The following is a 20,368-nucleotide window of genomic DNA, read 5'->3' as shown; positions in this document are numbered from 1 at the left end:
ATCTCAGGACAAGATTTAATATCATGGATCATACCATTTTTGTGTACATGATATTAATGCAAAAATAAAATTTGTCATGCATAATGCTCATCAGTGTAACTAATAAAGGCAACATACATCAGGTTGTTAAGAGTAAACCCACAGATCTGTCCCCAACCCCAACCCCCCTTTTTACACACATACAGCTTCTGCAAGGCGCCGTCGATGACCGAAGCAACAGAAACCATGAAACAGCAATCCCGTGCAAATTCAAAAGAACAGCTCCCCAAAGAAAAAAAGGAAGGAACCACAAGGGATTGAAAAGTAACATCCTACATCACAAAATGTATATATAACATACATACATATATGCATGCATGCATACACAAGCATGCACATACATATATTTGTTCGCAAACACATAGGTATTCAATAGGTATGCATACAGGTGTTATTTTGATCACATGGATGCACTATCATGTTAAATCTTCTAAAGTTATCATGTTGAATTATCTACTAAACTACTAAACATAATAGGTTCTTGCGGAATTTTTATTCGATTTTCTTTAATTCCTCTAGAGGAGTCGAGCTGGAACTCTAGCGTTAATTAGGGTTCGCAAAAAGGATGCTGCCATCGCTCAAACCCGCCATGGCGGAGCTCTCTCCAACTCCCCTCTTCCGCTCCCGCTCCCTCCCCTATTCCTTGCTCCTCGAGTCTTTATAGGAATTCACGAATCTGGACCGTCCATCCGTTTCCTGATCGAACGGGTCGGACTGCATCGAGCTCGCACCCGGTTCGTCCTCGACCAGGCCGGTCTCCCCCACTCGGTCTGAAATGAAGGCAGTTATAACGATTTTAGTGGAGGGTCCAGCCGGCCGGCTTTAGATCGACCGGGTCGGATCGCAGCGGGATTGGATCGTCTCTTGACGCGGTGATCCTCTTCTTTTTCCCCATCTCGCTCTCTTCCGGATCTCTGGTTTCGCTCTTCTTCGACCATACTCCACGCTTTTTTATCAGGGTCTTTTCTGGATCTATTTCTTTAGGGTTTTGGATCGAGACTCGGGGCGACGATGGAAGATTTGGTAGCGGAAAAGCATGTGAAGTACATCCTCTCCGTGGAAAAGGTTCGCTGGCTTCTCTCTCTTCTCTGCTCTCGAATAAATTTGGAATCGTCATAGGAAGCTATCGGGAAAAAAAGAGGAAGAATAACAACTTTTCTGAAATATTTGATTCGATAGAAGAAAGATGATTTCGAGTCTCTAGTGTTGGAGCATCTGAGGATGAACGGCGCCTATTGGGGTCTGACCACTCTGGACCTCCTCCATAAGCTCGGAGCTGTCGATCCGGATGAGGTCGTATCGTGGATGATGGAATGCTATCACCAGGATTGCGGTGAGTCATTCCCCAACTCGAGAGATTGAATTTTTAGGTCAGACATGGTGTATGTTTTTGGTCATTGTGAGTGGGTAATTGCAGGAGGGTTTGGTGGGAATATTGGTCACGATCCGCACCTTCTTTGTACACTCAGTGCCGTGCAGGTTTTGGCCCTTTTTGACAGGCTTGATGTTCTTGATATCGAGAAGGTCTCGGATTGTATCCTTCGTCGTTAGGAAAGATATTATGAAGTTTAAATTTGCTTTGATGGTCAATAAGATTTCAGGCTTTTGATGTAATTCTTCAGTTGGGTAATTTTAATGAATGGTAGACTGTTTGCAACATCGGGCTCGCGTATTGCTTGTGAACCCTTTCCTATCAACTTAGGCTTCCAATTTTTATGGTATGTACGAGCTTTCCTTTGTAATTAAGAGGGGCGGCTTCAAAATCATTAATTTTATGTTGCATTTTCATGCCATTCTTGATTAGTTACTCAACATGGAGAAAATTCAATATCACTAGACCCAAGAAAATTGACATCCTTAATTACCAGCGAACTTTTGATTACTTCTAATTTCTGGTCTACAAACGATTAATGCTACAAGTCCTAGGTGTCAGAAGAACAAAGTGGATACAAAGTAGTGAAAACACTTATTACTTTTTATAGGGAAATATGGATCATGCATCTTAACATGGGAAGCCTAGCGCATGTGAGGATAATAGCTGTTAAAGTATAACATGTCAAAATGCAAAACAAACTAGAGAAAGAACCTAAAATCTCAATATAAACAGATTTCAGAGATGACAACTTTTGAAGGTGGAAAGTACAGTAGGTCCTCCTGAAACTAGAACTTTTCATATTAAACATATTCCCACTTCAATCAAATAATAATAAAAAAAAACTACTAAAACCTCATTCTTTAGTCCTTGGAAAGCAGATGATTTTATCTAAAAAGCAGATACGATACTTCAACACAATTGAAAATTCAAAAAAATGAAGTTAGTCAGAGATTAAGGAATAAAAGAAACCTACCAATTACCAAACAGTGAAACCACAGTTTTGATAAGTTTTCACATCAGAGACCAACCCAGATTTCTAGCTAGAATTTTCTCCATGTTGAGTAACTAATCAAGAATGGCATGAAAATGCAACATAAAATTAATGATTTTGAAGCCGCCCCTCTTAATTACAAAGGAAAGCTCGTGCATACCATAAAAATTGGAAGCCTAAGTTGATAGGAAAGGGTTCATAAGCAATACGCGAGCCCGATATTGCAAACAGTCTACCATTCATTAAAATTACCCAACTGAAGAATTACATCAAAAGCCTGAAATCTTATTGACCATCAAAGCAAATTTAAACTTCATAATATCTTTCCTAACGACGAAGGATACAATCCGAGACCTTCTCGATATCAAGAACATCAAGCCTGTCAAAAAGGGCCAAAACCTGCACGGCACTGAGTGTATAAAAAAGGTGCGGATCGTGACCAATATTCCCACCACACCCTCCTGCAATTACCCACTCACAATTACCAAAAACATGCACCATGTCTGACCTAAAAATTCAATCTCTCGAGTTGGGGAATGACTCACCGCAATCCTGGTGATAGCATTCCATCATCCACGATACGACCTCATCCGGATCGACAGCTCCGAGCTTATGGAGGAGGTCCAGAGTGGTCAGACCCCAATAGGCGCCGTTCATCCTCAGATGCTCCAACACTAGAGACTCGAAATCATCTTTCTTCTATCGAATCAAATATTTCAAAAAAGTTGTTATTCTTCCTCTTTTTTTCCCGATAGCTTCCTATGACGATTCCAAATTTATTCGAGAGCAGAGAAGAGAGAGAAGCCAGCGAACCTTTTCCACGGAGAGGATGTACTTCACATGCTTTTCCGCTACCAAATCTTCCATCGTCGCCCCGAGTCTCGATCCAAAACCCTAAAGAAATAGATCCAGAAAAAACCCTGATAAAAAAGCGTGGAGTATGGTCGAAGAAGAGCGAAACCAGAGATCCGGAAGAGAGCGAGATGGGGAAAAAGAAGAGGATCACCGCGTCAAGAGACGATCCAATCCCGCTGCGATTCGACCCGGTCGATCTAAAGCCGGCCGGCTGGACCCTCCACTAAAATCGTTATAACTGCCTTCATTTCAGACCGAGTGGGGGAGACCGGCCTGGTCGAGGACGAACCGGGTGCGAGCTCGATGCAGTCCGACCCGTTCGATCAGGGAACGGATGGACGGTCCAGATTCGTGAATTCCTATAAAGACTCGAGGAGCAAGGAACAGGGGAGGGAGAGGGAACAGGAGAGGGGAGTTGGAGAGAGCTCCACCATGGCGGGTTTGAGCGATGGCAGCATCCTTTTTGCGAACCCTAATTAACGCTAGAGTTCCAGCTCGACTCCTCTGGAGGAATTAAAGAAAATCGAATAAACATCAAGAACCTCGTCAACAAAAGAAAATCAAAAGAGGATTCTTTTGGAAGAACCGAAACAAGAATCCAGAAAGAAACCCCTAAAATCCTAAATAATCGGTCGAGTAAGAAGGAAAGAAACGCATCAGAAGAAGGAGTTAAAAATATTTACCTTGGGGGATTCCGCAAAGGCGCCGAGATCTTCTACCGTGGGACCGATCGAAATGGAAGAGTGTTCGAACACTTTCTTTCCAGAGCAGAAAAAGGAGGAGAGAAGGGCTGAGGAAGAGAGTGAGAGAGGCAAATAAAAAAAAGGGTGGAATTCGGAAAATGGATGGACGGAGAGAGCAAAAAATTCAATATCACTAGACCCAAGAAAATTGACATCCTTAATTACCAGCGAACTTTTGATCACTTCTAATTTCTGGTCTACAAACGATTAATGCTACAAGTCCTAGGTGTCAGAAGAACAAAGTGGATACAAAGTAGTGAAAACACTTATTACTTTTTATAGGGAAATATGGATCATGCATCTTAACATGGGAAGCCTAGCGCATGTGAGGATAATAGCTGTTAAAGTATAACATGTCAAAATGCAAAACAAACTAGAGAAAGAACCTAAAATCTCAATATAAACAGATTTCAGAGATGACAACTTTTGAAGGTGGAAAGTACAATAGGTCCTCCTGAAACTAGAACTTTTCATATTAAACATATTCCCACTCCAATCAAATAATAATAAAAAAAACTACTAAAACCTCATTCTTTAGTCCTTGGAAAGCAGATGATTTTATCTAAAAAGCAGATACGATACTTCAACACAATTGAAAATTCAAAAAAATGAAGTTAGTCAGAGATTAAGGGATAAAAGAAACCTACCAATTACCAAACAGTGAAACCACAGTTTTGATAAGTTTTCACATCAGAGACCAACCTAGATTTCTAGCTAGAATTTTCTCCATGTTGAGTAACTAATCAAGAATGGCATGAAAATGCAACATAAAATTAATGATTTTGAAGCCGCCCCTCTTAATTACAAAGGAAAGCTCGTACATACCATAAAAATTGGAAGCCTAAGTTGATAGGAAAGGGTTCACAAGCAATACGCGAGCCCGATGTTGCAAACAGTCTACCATTCATTAAAATTACCCAACTGAAGAATTACATCAAAAGCCTGAAATCTTATTGACCATCAAAGCAAATTTAAACTTCATAATATCTTTCCTAACGACGAAGGATACAATCCGAGACCTTCTCGATATCAAGAACATCAAGCCTGTCAAAAAGGGCCAAAACCTGCACGGCACTGAGTGTATAAAGAAGGTGCGGATCGTGACCAATATTCCCACCAAACCCTCCTGCAATTACCCACTCACAATTACCAAAAACATACACCATGTCTGACCTAAAAATTCAATCTCTCGAGTTGGGGAATGACTCACCGCAATCCTGGTGATAGCATTCCATCATCCACGATACGACCTCATCCGGATCGACAGCTCCGAGCTTATGGAGGAGGTCCAGAGTGGTCAGACCCCAATAGGCGCCGTTCATCCTCAGATGCTCCAATACTAGAGACTCGAAATCATCTTTCTTCTATCGAATCAAATATTTCAGAAAAGTTGTTATTCTTCCTCTTTTTTTCCCGATAGCTTCCTATGACGATTCCAAATTTATTCGAGAGCAGAGAAGAGAGAGAAGCCAGCGAACCTTTTCCACGGAGAGGATGTACTTCACATGCTTTTCCGCTACCAAATCTTCCATCGTCGCCCCGAGTCTTGATCCAAAACCCTAAAGAAATAGATCCAGAAAAAACCCTAATAAAAAAGCGTGGAGTATGGTCGAAGAAGAGCGAAACCAGAGATCCGGAAGAGAGCGAGATGGGGAAAAAGAAGAGGATCACCGCGTCAAGAGACGATCCAATCCCGCTGCGATCCGACCCGGTCGATCTAAAGCCGGCCGGCTGGACCCTCCACTAAAATCGTTATAACTGCCTTCATTTCAGACCGAGTGGGGGAGACCGGCTTGGTCGAGGACGAACCGGGTGCGAGCTCGATGCAGTCCGACCCGTTCGATCAGGGAACGGATGGACGGTCCAGATTCGTGAATTCCTATAAAGACTCGAGGAGCAAGGAACAGGGGAGGGAGCGGGAGCGGGAGAGGGGAGTTGGAGAGAGCTCCGCCATGGCGGGTTTGAGCGATGGCAGCATCCTTTTTGCGAACTCTAATTAACGCTAGAGTTCCAGCTCGACTCCTCTGGAGGAATTAAAGAAAATCGAATAAACATCAAGAACCTCGTCAAGAAAAGAAAATCAAAAGAGGATTCTTTTGGAAGAACCGAAACAAGAATCCAGAAAAAAACCCCTAAAATCCTAAATAATCGGTCGAGTAAGAAGGAAAGAAACGCATCAGAAGAAGGAGTTAAAAATATTTACCTTGGGGGATTCCGCAAAGGCGCCGAGATCTTCTACCGTGGGACTGATCGAAATGGAAGAGTGTTCGAACACTTTCTTTCCAGAGCAGAAAAAGGAGGAGAGAAGGGCTGAGGAAGAGAGTGAGAGAGGCAAATAAAAAAAAGGGTGGAATTCGGAAAATGGATGGACGGAGAGAGCAAAAAATTCAATATCACTAGACCCAAGAAAATTGACATCCTTAATTACCAGCGAACTTTTGATCACTTCTAATTTCTGGTCTACAAACGATTAATGCTACAAGTCCTAGGTGTCAGAAGAACAAAGTGGATACAAAGTAGTGAAAACACTTATTACTTTTTATAAGGAAATATGGATCATGCATCTTAACATGGGAAGCCTAGCGCATGTGAGGATAATAGCTGTTAAAGTATAACATGTCAAAATGCAAAACAAACTACAGAAAGAACCTAAAATCTCAATATAAACAGATTTCAGAGATGACAACTTTTGAAGGTGGAAAGTACAGTAGGTCCTCCTGAAACTAGAACTTTTCATATTAAACATATTCCCACTCCAATCAAATAATAATAAAAAAAAACTACTAAAACCTCATTCTTTAGTCCTTGGAAAGCAGATGATTTTATCTAAAAAGCAGATACGATGCTTCAACACAATTGAAAATTCAAAAAAATGAAGTTAGTCAGAGATTAAGGGATAAAAGAAACCTACCAATTACCAAACAGTGAAACCACAGTTTTGATAAGTTTTCACATCAGAGACCAACCCAGATTTCTAGCTAGAATTTTGGACACTACTGTTATTACAGTAGAATTGAGAGTTGCATGGAAAGACATCACTTATGCAAGGCTTGTTCTGAGTGCAGACTGTACTCACTTTAAATGAGGCTCGACTATGGTAATCAAGTGGATTCGAAGCCGGCATAGCGATGTTGGCGGACAGTCACTGCTCTGAAATATATACAAGCTATCGAGAGAGTGTGGCTCTTTTTCGGCCACCTACGTCTATCAGAAGGCGAACAATATTGCTGACCGAGTCGTCTCCTTTGTGACTCATCGTTTTAGAGTTTTTTTAGAAGAACCAAGCATTTGTTCTTTTCTCTCTTTGCTATTTTCTTTTTTCTGATTTTATTGGATGTACTTATATATGTTTAATATGAGGCGCCGTTGTATATAAAAAGAAATTGTATGTCTTTAAAAAAAATAAAATTCTTATTATTTTAACAATAATTTGGACAATAATATTATTATGTTTCTATCCAAAATATGTATGAAGCTGCAAATAATAGCTATTATTATTCAACAATGAAATGTGAGGTCATTTGTAATAGAATAGGATTTTTTTTCCTTTTTTTGGATGATAAAATAGGCTTTGTGCAAATCTTGTTACCGGAGGTGCTCTGATCTACCTAACAAAATATTATTTTTATTTACGTAATGACGGTCGATAACGGCTGAGGGGGAAGGTCCGTAATTTATATATTGATATAGTTATAATTTAATTATATCGGTGGTATCGGGAAAACCTTGGCAGGCGGTGTGACCCCACCCACCTCGATAAAACGCGAACCAAACCCCTTCCTTGCCATTTCCTCCTCTCTCCGTCCATCCATTTTCCGAATTCCACCCTTTTTTTTTATTTGCCTCTCTCACTCTCTTCCTCAGCCCTTCTCTCCTCCTTTTTCTGCTCTGGAAAGAAAGTGTTCGAACACTCTTCCATTTCTCACAAACCATTGAAATCGATTCCGAGCCCGCACGGATTTTTCGATCGGTTCCACGGTAGAAGATCTCGGCGCCTTTGCGGAATCCCCCAAGGTAAATATCTTTAACTCCTCCTTCTGATGCGTTTCTTTCCTTCTTACTCGACCGATTCTTTAGGATTTTAGGGGTTTCTTTCTGGATTCTTATTTCGGTTCTTCCAAAAGAATCCTCTTTTGATTTTCTTTTGTTGACGAGGTTCTTGATGTTTTTGAAGGTGTTTTATTCTCTGATCTTTTCTTTTGTTGTTGCTTTTCTTTTTGGTCCGAGATTTATGGATATAAGGTTTTGACAGGGAAATTGGTGAGGTTTCTGGGATTATAGGGGCCTTTATTGGGGCGAATTAGGTTTTTTTTTTTTTTTTTTGGTAAAAGCGGTTACTCATTTCATATTGCTCTAACGTGAGTACAACCTGCTAAATCACGAAAAAGTAAAAGATGCAACAAAGGATGAACATCAGAAGCTGACGTCCAAGTAAAATCCCCGGAGTGCCGAGCAACAAAAGAGGCGACCCAGTCTGTAGCCCTGTTCGCCTCCCTGAACACATGTCCTATCTGAACATCGCCCAACAGCAGCACCACCCTACGGATCTCCCGGATGAGGGGGTGACCATCCCCAAACCGGTCCGCCCCTCGGATCCAGTCGATAACCACAGATGAATCTCCCTTAAGGCAGACCCGCTCCGCACCAAGTACCTGCCGCACATAAGATATACCCTCCCAGGCTGCCTGCAACTCTGCCCCAACCACTGTGAGTCCTGGCGTGCGCCTCCCTCCTGCTGCTATCAACCTGCCAAAGTGGTCCCTGATCACAAATCCAACCCCTCCAGCTGCACCATCCACTGACCGACTGCCGTCGAAATTTACTTTGAGATAGTCAAGGGGTGGGGGTACCCAAGAAACACAGGCAAACCAGGGCGCTGAAGCAGCGTAGAGAGTGCCCCAGGTATCCCTGACTATCCTAGAAGAAAATCGAACGGTAGCCGCTATGACCTCCCTCGCATATAACGCAGCTCTATCCACCACCCTCCTCGGGGACAACCTGCTCCCCTCAAATAGGCCGGCATTCCTGTCCAACCAAATGTGGTAGGACAGGTATGCCATCAGAATCCCTACCTCTGTAGATCGGGGACTCTGCATAGAAGCTCTCAGCATCTGAATCAAATCCTGCACAGAGACTATCGAGTCGGGTAGTAGGACCGGTGACCTCCTCCATATCTCTCTGGCTCTGGGACACTGCAGAAGAACATGCTCAGTCGTCTCCTCAATCTCTGCACACTCCTCACAATACTGAGAGACCACCATGCCACGCCGGACTAACAAGCTCCTCGTAGGAAGGCAGCCCCAGGCCACCTTCCAGATAAATAACGCCACACGCGGGTGAATCCGCAACCTCCATATCCAGCCACCCTCAATCCGACGAGCGGGCTCCCTACCGATCAATGCACGGAGATCACTGGCACGCACCCTCGTCCGTCCCGTCGGGACCCATACTAGCCTATCGGCCCCCCCACCATCGGGAATCGGGAGAGACAGAACCGCCTCTGCCAACTGCTCCCCAAAGACCTCCCGGACCATCTCCTCCCTCCATCGATCCCCCTCGGCGGTCAACAACTCACTAACTCTGCACCCAGCTAACCTCGACGAATCCACCATGGTTGGCATGCGACAAATCGAAAACTCGGTCACCCAGCTATCCTCCAGCACATCAATAGACCGGCCGTCCCCTATGGTCCATCTAATCTCTGGAAGCACCACCCCTGCTCTCGTGCAAATCTCCCTCCACATCGGTGAATGGCGTCGACCAGCTCGCACCCCAGTAGCCAAAGCACCATACTTGGCCCTCATCAGTGAGGACCACATACTCTCGGGCTCAAGCACAAATCTAACTGCATGTCTAGCCGCTAGGGCCTCCCGCATCGCCACCAGGGACTGCACCCCCAGACCTCCATGGATAATCGGCTGGCACACAACATCCCACGCCATCAAGTGGACTCCCCCTCTGCCACTGCACCTCCCCCAAATGAAGTTCCTAAATAGCTGCTCAAGGGACCTTAGGACAGTAACTGGGATAAGAGTATTGGAAAGTAGGTAGATGGGAACCGAGGTAAGAATTGATCGGACCAGAGTGATCCTGCCCATCATAGAAAGTGTATGTATCTGCCACCCCTCTAGTCTGCGTCTGATACTGAGCTCCAGAGAGGTACAGTCCCTGCGCCGCAGCCGCTGACCAGAGAGCGGGACCCCCAAATATGTCATCATGCCCTCCTGCTCTCCCACCCCCAGGATCTCCACTATAGCCCGTCTCTCCGCCACTCTGGTCTTCGGACTGAAAGTAATAGCTGACTTGGTCAGATTGACTCGCTGTCCCGATGCTGCACAGTAATCCCGCATAATCTGACAAATAACTCGGGCCATCTGCCGTGACGACCTAGCCAGGAGCAAACAATCATCAGCAAACAACAAGTGGGAGATCGGATGAGCCCTCATCGTCGGCCTATAAGCCTCCAGCTCCTGAGAGGCCACTGCCCGTCGTAGGGCTCTAGATAATGCATCTGAGCACATAATGAATAATAGGGAAGAAAGGGGGCACCCCTGACGCAGCCCCCCTGACGACACAAAAAAAACGAGACGGCGTCCCGTTTACCAAGATAGCAAAAGACGGGGCACGTACACAACCCATCACCCATCTAATCCACAGCTCAGTAAATCCGAATCCCTATAAGGACTGCTGTAAGAAATCCCACCTCACCCTATCATAGGCTCTCTCCATATCAAGTTTGATCCCCATAAGACTCCTTCTCACCGGAGCCCTACCAAGATCAAACATAAACTCCTGGGCAATAAGCACATTGTCAGATATACTCCGCCCCTCCAAAAAAGCCCCCTGCTCCGGGCTAATAAGCCTGGGAAGAACATCCCTCAGTCTGACGGTGAGTATCTTCGCCGTAGCCTTGTACAGGGTCGTACAAAGGCTGATCGGACGAAAATGACTCGGCTCCGTGGCATCCTGCCGCTTCGGTATCAAGGTGATAAAAGTCCTCTGCCAATCTGCTGCCATCACTGCTGTGCGAAAGAACTGTTGTATAGCCTCCGTCACATCTCGACCTACTATCATCCAATATCTCTGAAAAAATAAGGGTGGGAATCCATCCGGCCCTGGAGCCTTATCCCCCGCGAGGGACCTCACTGCCTCTCTAACCTCCTCCTCCGACACCGGTCTGATCAATGCTACTGTCTCCCCCTCTGACACCCCAACTGAAGGCGAAGGTGTGTCCAATAGGCTCCCACCTATAGGGTGCTCTGTCCACCTGGCCCTGAAGAAGCTCTCCAAGATCCTCTGAATCACCTCCGGCTCCTCCGACAGCTGCCCCTCCTCATCCCTGATAACTCTAATTCTGTTCTGGTGCCTCCTGATAACTGTCGCCTGGTGGAAAAACCTAGTATTTCTGTCCCCCTCCACGATCCACTGTACCCTCGATTTCTGTCTCCAAAAAATCTCCTGCTGTCTAAGGAGGCCGTCATGCAATGTCAATAGTGATCTAAGCTCCCCCATCTCCTCATCCGCTAGGCCACCCCTCTGGTCCTCCTGATTCTGTAGCCTAGCAATAGCCTCCTCAGACTCCTCAATCCTCCTGAAAATATCTCCCACCTCCTCACGGTTCCACCTCCTCAGCCGTCTCCTCGTCAACTCCAATCTCCGAGACACCCGATACATAGCGTCTCCTCTAACTGGTGCACTCCATGCCTCCCTCACCATCTCCCATGATCTCGGGTAACCAAGCCATATTTTCTCAAATCTAAAGGAAGACCGAACTGGAATATAAGTGTCTGTACTCACCAGTAACGGACTGTGGTCCGACGCGATCCTGGGCAAGTGACTCACTCGGTGATCCGGAAAGCACTGAACCCACCCGGCGGTCGCGCAAGCTCTGTCAAGTCGCTCCCATACTCTAGCCTGGCCCTGCTGATTGTTGCACCATGTAAACCTAGAGCCCATGAACCCCAGATCTATCAGCCCATTCGTTGTCAAAAAATCTTGGAATTTCTTCACCTTCCTCTCATATGAAAAGGGTTTCCCCCCCATCTTCTCCTGAGGATCCGTAATACAGTTGAAGTCACCAGCCACCATCATAGGAAACCCCTGAATAATCAACTGAGACACCTCCTCCCACAATATCCTCCTCTCCCTGAAATCAGTACTGGCATACACTGCAGCAAGCACCCATGAAACTCTACTACCTTCCGAAATCACTATAACCACCTCCTGGGTACATACATGGAACACATCCAACCTGCAAGAATCCTGCGCCCAAGTGACAATGATGCCACCCGACAACCCCTGGGACTCCACTGCATAAAATCTCCATGACCTAGGAACCGCTCTCCTAGCCTTCTGTAAGCTCCTTCCAGATAACCGGGTCTCAAACAAAACACATATATCCGGCCTATGCTGCTGCACCATCCTGCGGAAAGCCGGAGCAAAAGAAGGCTTCCCTGCGCCACGACAATTCCATAAGATGACATTCATTGGTCACCCAGGATTCCATCACTACCCCCTGTCCCGGGGCTACAATCGTGAAACACCACCTCTTCAATAGCTCTTCCACTCTCCGAGCCCGCAGAAACCACTCCCTTGGCTGCAGCCTTCAACTGAGCCACCATTCGATGGTGATCCCTTCCATCACCGGGTTGTGCCAAATGGCACTCTGAGTCTCCAATGGCACCCATTCTTGCCACAAGACCCGCTGTCAATTCCCCTCTTACCTCTGTGTTGACACCACCCACAGGCCTAGGGGAGCTTGAGTCACCCGTGACCTTCTTCCCCATTCCCATCTCGGAGGCCACCCCACTGTGCTCCCGTGCCATATGGCACGCCCTCTGCTTGGAAATTTCCCCCACAGCAGCTCCCTCCTCCGCCGCACCACCTAATCCGCCACCCCTTGCCGCTACGTCGCAGCACTCCACCACCCGATCAGCGCCGGTGCCGGACAACCCCGCCGCCTCCATCTCTGCTGCCGCGGAAGGGACAAGAGCCGCACGCCTCCCGGCCTTCTCCGCTCTCCCGGACAAAAGTGGGCCAAAACTGCCGGCCCTGTGCACCGCTTCCCGCCGGGGAGGTCGACCTCGATCCATCACCAGGGGCGGGGGAGAGCTCTTGGACTTCCGGCGGAAGCCAGCCCCCGACCGCCCAAACTCCTCCACGGAAGGCACAGTCCCTCCACCGGGGTTGGACGGGCCTCCCATCGCACGGCCTTTTAACTTGGGTGGGCTCCTCGCTCGTTTCGACGGGCTCGGGCCCGGCCCACCCACACCCTGCCCACTTCCGGAGCTGGGCCCCCCCGCGGCCTGGCCCAAGTCACCATTGGCCCGGCCTACAGGACACTCGCCCAACTCGGCTCCCAACCCGGACTCGGTCGCGGGTTGACTCGAACCGCCTGTGGACACACCCAAGGACACGTCCTTCTCCGGCGTCCGCCGGCGAGCTACCTTGCCACCCCTCAAGATCCACCGGAGAGGACGATGAGGACGGCGAGGACGGCCCATCCCCCTTCCCGCTTGGACCGAGATGTGGAGATGTGGGCACTGAGTTCCCTGCCCTGGACTCGCTCGCTTCCTTCCTCCGGTTCTTCGCCACCGGCGCTCGCCGGAATCCGATCCGATTAGTTACCATCCACGATCCGTAAACCGGCTCCTCCCCCCCGGATCCCTCTCCCTTTCTGGCCTCCTGCCCAGAGGTCTCCATTGCCTTCTTCTCAGCTGCCGATTTCCCCAAACCACAGGTCTCCTCCACCGCCTCCGTCCCCATCGCCGGGCGCATGAACAGACACTCCGCCTGCGAGTGGCCGATCCTCCCACATTTGGAGCATGGAGCCGGCAAGTTTTCATAGATGAAGCTTTGCCAAAACTTCATCTCTACCCCCGCCGAGCTACCCATTACAAAAGTCCCCGGTGTGAGCGGAACAGAGCTATCCAGCTCGACCTTTACCCGGGCGAAGCCATACCTGCTGCCCTTCTCCGTGAAGCCATCCAAAGCCAACGGGTTGCCGGCCCTCGCCGCAATCCGAAAGATGGTTTCCTTCTTCCAGTAATCCAATGGTAATCCGGGCAGCCGGAGCCAAGCAACCACTCGCCCAATTCCTCCAGCTCCCGGGATGAAGTTTGGCCGCCACAGGTCCACAGCCAACATCTGACCGCCGACCACCCACGGGCCATTCCGCAGAGCTGCCTCCCTATCCGCCTCATTGGCAAACCTAACGGCGATGCAGCCCTCCGTCAGCGGGAAACACCCGACTTTGTACTTCAAACGCCCTACCCTTTGCATTTCCCTCGCCACCCAGTCACCGGGAACACTCCTCCCCAGACTCCTAACCAAGACAGTGGTGCTCCTCCACTCCAAGCGTGCCGCCTCCAGCTCTTCCTCCGGCACCACCACCACCTCAGAAAATCTGCTTTGCATAGCTTCCAGTTCACGAGGGGAGATCCGATGGCTTGTCCATTCCGGTTGCCTCGGCGCTCCCCTCGCCACCTCCGCCCACGAAGGGCCCTTCGCCGCAGCCTTAGGAGCAATGGGATTTGCCCCTCCAGCCATCCCCCGCACCGGCGTCTTCGGCTGCCCAGCTCCAGACTCAGCCATGGCACACACCCCACACCTATTCGACCGATTTCCCCACTGATCCCCCCCCTCTGCGCACGAATCTCAAAGCTCCTACACCTGCTCATACTCCCCCCCTCCCATTTCTCATCATTCCCCTTCCCTCCTCGGTTGGCTACTGCAGTTTTTTCTAGTCCACCGCGAATTAGGGTTTTTGATAAAGGGGGTTTGTTCTTGGTGGGTTGAGTGGAAGACGAGGACTTTGGACTGATGAGAATTGATAGGGGGATGCAGAGATTGTGCTGCGTGGAGGAGAGCGTGCTGGGCTGGAAGAAGTCGTTCAGTCGAGGGATTGGCACTGGGGCGCCCAAGGTCAGAACTCGTAATAAAGGGATGACTGAGGCTTGGAGGTTTTGAGTTGTCAAGCGGTGGAATAAAAGAAGTCCAAGAGAAGGAAGGCATCAGAAGGATTAAGATTTTTGGCTGAACAAGATGACTCGTATCTTTGTCCATCGAGGTTCAGCAGGTTCTTCCTCAAATGCCAATCGCCCCCCCTCTACTTCACTGCCGCCTGCTTCAGCAGCTCAGGCTGCCTCAACTGCGAAGGAGGAGGAGCGAGACAAGGAAGTCCTTCAAGCACAAGGTGTTCTAGGTGATAGCATAGAGCAATGTGGAAGTTCTGAGGATAAATCTGTAAAGAATGATGAGCTTCTGCCCGAAATTTCCCAGGGCATCCCGATTGAAAGGGGGCCTGATCAACGTGTTGATGACAGGGTAGAATCTTTAAAAGATGATGCATTGGGTTCTGCAGTTCTGGAGGAAGAATTGGGTAGGTTTCGGGTGTCTGAGCGTTCAGATCATGATGAAAGGGTGCATTCTGGTATTGGATCTTCCCGGATTGTTGCAGGAGGTTCTTACCCTCCACCTCCTCCAGTGCCTCCTCCAAAGCCATCTGCAGCAAATATGAGCCCAAGGAGAACGGGTTTGGGGTGTTCGAATAGTGCGAGGATTGGTCCTTCCAGAAGGCCATCAGCGAGGCCTGTAGTCTCAACGCGTTCATCACCATCAGGTTCTCGGCCTTCTTCTCCCAGGTCATACGGAGAAGGCGAAGGTTACAACAGTGCTGATGAACAGAGCCCTTGTTATGTGTCCTCGTATGATGATGCAGTAAGATCTGCTCCATTACAATTTGATTGTTAACTTGGTCATCTCGCTAAATTTATCAACTGCAGTATTTATTACAATGTATAATTACTTGCTATAGATTGATGTCCTGACATCCTGATCCACTATGCTCCTTGGCAGGTTGAAATCACTATTTTCCTTCTAGGAGTTATTCTGCTTTCACACACACTTGCTGAATTTCTTTGACGCTCTAGAATATTTTTCAGTTTAAACGAATTCCATGTAGTTGAAACATACAGTTTATTTATTGCTATTTGTTTGTGTGCCTTTTATCTGGGTAAGGAAAATCCAGATGATGGTGATTGGTAAAACCAAGAGATTCGGAATAGGGAATGCAGTTTTCTATGAAACTTGATCTAAGGCAGGGCCCCTATAATGAAACATTGAACTAGTAGCTCTGACCAATTCAATCTGGCCCATAATTTTCCATAGTCATGGTTCTTAAGTATGACAATTTGGTTCAGTATACATACTAGAAAGACTTGGAACATAAACTTGACTATAAGAATTGAAATAAAAAAAAAGCGTCATCTCATCAATCTTGGTCAGCTTTATGTCTTGATGCCTTTCTGAGTTCAAGCTTCTTAAAAAATAGAAGTATCTGTGACTTCGATCTAATTTTGAATATTTAATATCTAATTATCCACTCTGTAACTGGGTCCAATTCTCACCATGCCTGTCTTGGGTTCATCTGCATATATTACTATTGAAGTTCATTTCTTATGATGGTTCTGATTTTTAGTCTATTTTCTCCAATATAGAGTTTAGGGTTGTTGTAGCTGCAATTTTCTCAACAAATATTCTTTATTTGTTTACTCCTCCACCTCTTTCTTTTGCAAATCATATTTTGCTACTTATGGTTCTAATTCTTTTCTTTCTTGCAGCCAGTAGAAGCAGATATTTGGGGACTTGCATTGTTAATGAAATCAATCAATTGTTGACATTACTCCATTTGGGTTCTTGTTATGAATTCTGATTACTGTTAAAGATGCCTTCTTATGGACAATTTCACTTTATTTGAGCTACTCCCATTAATTTCATTGAAATTGCACTATAAAGTCAATGAGACTTGGTAGAAACCCTATCTCCTTTTTCTTCAAGGATATATGATGTCAGTATGACGATTTTAATGGTCAATAATGGCTTGACTGGGCTCTGCTATCATATAATACCTTATTTTAAATTGTGCTACAAAGATTCATGATAATGTAAACCTTGTACAACATGAAGAATGTGTTTTGTTGTTATATCCTTTTTCATATGGGTTAGAATCATGTGAAATAAGGTAGCCAAATGAAAAAGTTGTTACGACTTTTTGGCTTTTACTATAAATAGAAAGTTTATCAAAGTACATGCCTTTAGAAGATGAAATGAAAGATGAGATTCTTCTGGGGATAATAAACATAGGTTCACGCTTTGATATCTTGAGAAAACTTGATAGGGGATATATTCCTAGTTGAAGCATATTTGGGCAGTGGTGTAGAGTTGATTGAGATTCTCCATTTTTGCAAGAAACATGTGCACCTTGGAATTTTCACTCCATCTTTTGCAATTTGCAATCCTTGGTCTTAAATATGTTATTCATGTGGCTTCTGGCATGTTTGCTGAGCTTAGTTACTTAAAGGGAGAGTGAGTACAGCGTAAGTTTGGTTACCCATGCAGGGAAGTGGATCTCTCAGAAGTTATGTAATAAGGAAATGCTTAGGATATGGGTGTTAGATTGTAGGGGAGATTCTGGACCTGTGCTCTACCCTGAGTAAAAATTTTCCTATACTAAAATTCTCCGTATTTTTGCCACATTTTAGCCACATGTCTAGAATGAAGAAGATAGTTATGAGGATAGTTATTCACTTTGATACAGATTGGTGTGCCTTGGATACCAGATGTGAGCATGTGAAGATAGGAAGAGGATATGATTGAAGGGAGAAGAGGTAAATGGAAATAGTTATGCAGAATCTATTCACAATGAAAAAAAGGCATAAGTAACCAGTATTTAGAGACAGTGTTTTAAGTGTAAATAGGCTTTGATGAGCTGCAAAAAAAGTGTATTACGTGTATAACATATGGTTTCCTTTTACTAGTATACCTATGGCACTACGGATCATTTCAACACATGCTTTGCAACATAACCTTTTTAATTGGTGAAGGGTGGGATACTAATTCTTTGGGGATGAGATCCTTCCAAACATATCACAGGGATGTTAAACTTTTCCTGAAATTTGACGCTATTACACTCTTGGGTGGAAGGAGGTCAAATGGGGTGTTGAAGGTTTTCCATTCTACCATCCTTTTCTAGTTGTTTGGTCTCTCTCTCTCTCTCTCTCTCCTTTGTTTTCTCTTCCTTTTTTCTGTTCAATAAAGTCTCCATTAGTTTTAAGCGATTCAGTTTAATTATTGGCTGAGATTTTCACAGGTAATCTTCTATTTGATACTAAGTTGTGGGGGATGTGTGGCAAAAATAAACTGACTGTGAAAGTGCTGGTGATAAGATGTGGAGCTGCTTCATAAGAGATAAAAGAAAGAAACTGTTCTATCTCAGATGTAAAACTATTAGTGACCCATTCCGCCATTCTTTTCTGAGTTGTTGCATGATGGAGCTCTGGCCTTTGTTCATCCATTTTTGGGCATTTTGTAGCTTTTATCTGTTGCGTTTGTCTTTTCTTGTTTCCCATCTCTGTGTTGGCTAGTTGAGGTCCAAGCTTTAGAATTTATTGGTAGGGACATGATATCATTTAACATGCGGATGTTTGATGTTTTAGCATGTAAGAAAATTATAGGTCGAAGCTTCTTCTGCAATCATTGTGAAGAGCAGATTAGTTTTGCTTAAGCAAAGGATAGCTGGATGGCCATGTGTTAGTTTTGATCTGTATTCAATTTTATTCACTCCTACTTTGCCCTTAGTTGACATCTATAGAGCTCTGGCATCTAATATATGGTTCATTTTTTTTTTCTGGTGCTTGTTCTTAGAGTGTTGTGAGGTGCTGTCCGGTATTGTCACAGCAAGGGGACCGATCAGCTAGTAGTGATGAAATTTCTACAATCTTCAGTTGCTTTTTCTTTAAATAGAAGGGATTAAATTCTATATTTAAAGCCCTTTAAGTTAAGCAAAACAGATGTTTTCTGGCCTGATTTTAGCAACAGTCCGTTGCCTTTTGATAGACAGAAGCTCTCTGAACTTTGAGTCACATTATTTGAGTTCATTGGCTGGGTTTCTCAGCTCCTTGGAAATTTGCTTTGGTTTTGAATCTGGCACCTAGCTTTATTCTAGATGTTTGTACCATTGAAAAGAAGGCTGGGATTGTGCCATTGGTTTGTAGGTTTTGCTAGACACGGGCAACATATATTTGGAATTTTGATATTGTAGTTAATGTATACATACAGCATTATCAGGCTGAGATTATCCAACAATTTATATCTATATGTCCTTTTGATAATTTATAAATGTCAGATACAAAACATGTACTTGTATTTTATCCTTTCCATCAAATGAGCTTCACTCTATATGTTTCTTACTCTTGTTATGGTTACCGAATTGATTTCCTTTTCTTGTGCTGGTGTATACTTTGGGATGTAACTGTCACATGCTTATTTTGTTTCAAGGAGCGAGAACGTCAGTTTGAACTTGAGATAAGACGAACAAAGGGATTTGAAGTTAAAAAAATGTTGGAGGATGGGAATTGTCTATTCCGTGCTGTGGCTGACCAAGTTTATGGTGATCCAGAATCGTATGATATGGCTAGGCAAATGAGCATTGATTATATGGTAAGTATTTGTACCAATCGAATGTGTTTTCTTTTGGTTGGGGAAGTGTGCATTGATTGTGGTAGATAATTGTACCAATCAAATGCTGTCTTGTGAACAGTAGTAAGCCTGCATTTTTATTAGGCATTTCAGGAATTTACTGTAGAAGTTAGTCGTTTTAGCTTTTTTTAGATATTTCCTCCTTTTAACTAGCATTATAGAGATGACCCACATGCACAAACATATACAATATGATTTGCTGTTGGCCAAATGTCATGTGACCTTGGTTTGGTAATAGTTTCCTAATTCATTTAAGCCCCAAGCAAATTGGTTTAGAATGATTTTTTTCTTGCAGTACAGTTTGCTCTAATATGAAAAGATGGGTGAGTAAGGGAAATTTACAGGAAAGATGTTCTAATAATTCCTAGATTGTTAAATCCCTTTATCATTCTTCTTCTAACTCTCTCTTATTTGTTCAGTATTGGTTCTAGCATATCTTGATGAGTGCCAACCATTTTGTTGAAAAATTTATGATAAATAATGATTAATTCTGGTTTTAGATTATATAAATTTATTTAAATAAAACCCAACTAATTTAGAAATAACAAATTGTGAGTTATGAGTTATGAGCCTGAACCAGAACCACGTGAACCAATGAGCCTGGGTAATTATTGTTTGGTATAATGCAGATTTCTTATATATAGGGAATAAGTTTATGAAAAACAAGAGGCTATGTATTTCGGTATCTAAGTTCTGACCACCAAATGACTTTATCGAGGTGTTCAAACTAAAGTTTGCCATCTCGGTACTGGATTCCGTACCGGTGCCACACTAGCACAATATCGGTATGGGGTTTTTTGGTGTACCGATATTCGGTACGTCATCCGG

At 45.0% G+C, this 20,368-nt stretch overlaps 2 protein-coding genes and 1 long non-coding RNA gene across 10 annotated transcripts in view; 2 read left to right on the top strand and 1 right to left on the bottom strand.

Annotated features, from left to right (window-relative positions):
* Positions 1 to 988: 988 nt before the first annotated feature.
* LOC149767835 (uncharacterized) lies at positions 989 to 1,867 on the top strand. The gene is made up of 3 exons (XR_016400392.1): positions 989 to 1,104; positions 1,219 to 1,372; positions 1,457 to 1,867. It is a non-coding gene; the product is annotated as an uncharacterized LOC149767835 (long non-coding RNA).
* Positions 1,868 to 2,732: 865 nt separating this feature from the next.
* LOC148700444 (uncharacterized) lies at positions 2,733 to 12,424 on the bottom strand. The gene is made up of 8 exons (XM_089930410.1): positions 10,777 to 12,424; positions 8,362 to 10,568; positions 5,482 to 5,562; positions 5,214 to 5,367; positions 5,023 to 5,129; positions 3,219 to 3,299; positions 2,951 to 3,104; positions 2,733 to 2,866 (listed from the first exon to the last, which is right to left on the bottom strand). Exons 1-8 carry the CDS (start codon positions 12,422 to 12,424, stop codon positions 2,733 to 2,735), a joined length of 4,566 nt encoding a protein of 1,521 aa, XP_089786536.1.
* LOC120103934 (OVARIAN TUMOR DOMAIN-containing deubiquitinating enzyme 6-like) overlaps positions 7,781 to 20,368 on the top strand; it is a 27,328-nt gene continuing 14,740 nt past the window's right edge. Inside the window, exons 1-4 of one of the 8 annotated variants that reach the window (XM_088720619.2) lie at positions 7,781 to 8,017; positions 8,256 to 8,307; positions 14,764 to 15,721; positions 19,340 to 19,501. In XM_088720619.2, coding sequence (XP_088576745.2) covers positions 15,047 to 15,721; positions 19,340 to 19,501 — 837 coding nt within the window. In that variant the 5' untranslated portion in view covers positions 7,781 to 8,017; positions 8,256 to 8,307; positions 14,764 to 15,046. Of the gene's footprint in view, positions 8,018 to 8,230; positions 8,308 to 14,763; positions 15,722 to 19,339; positions 19,502 to 20,368 lie in introns of all 8 variants that reach the window. The other 7 variants (XM_088720620.2, XM_088720621.2, XM_088720614.2 and 4 more) reach the window with 7 other exon arrangements.

The sequence above is a fragment of the Phoenix dactylifera genome, chromosome 4 (assembly GCF_051530095.1).
Source record: "Phoenix dactylifera cultivar Ajwa chromosome 4, Ajwa_hap1_PhDact_Kaust_v1.1, whole genome shotgun sequence".
Lineage (NCBI taxonomy): Eukaryota > Viridiplantae > Streptophyta > Magnoliopsida > Arecales > Arecaceae > Phoenix > Phoenix dactylifera.
The sequence above is the reverse complement of the archived record's forward strand: the minus strand, read 5'-3'. Positions and strand labels throughout refer to the sequence as shown.

Coding starts and splice junctions, on each gene's coding strand:
- LOC148700444 (XM_089930410.1), bottom strand. CDS start 12,424: ATGGTGCAGCAGCATAGGCCGGATATATGTGTTTTGTTTGAGACCCGG. Junction 3,105..3,218: donor ACATCCTCTCCGTGGAAAAG/GTTCGCTGGCTT, acceptor TTGATTCGATAG/AAGAAAGATGATTTCGAGTC. Junction 2,867..2,950: donor ATGCTATCACCAGGATTGCG/GTGAGTCATTCC, acceptor GGGTAATTGCAG/GAGGGTGTGGTGGGAATATT.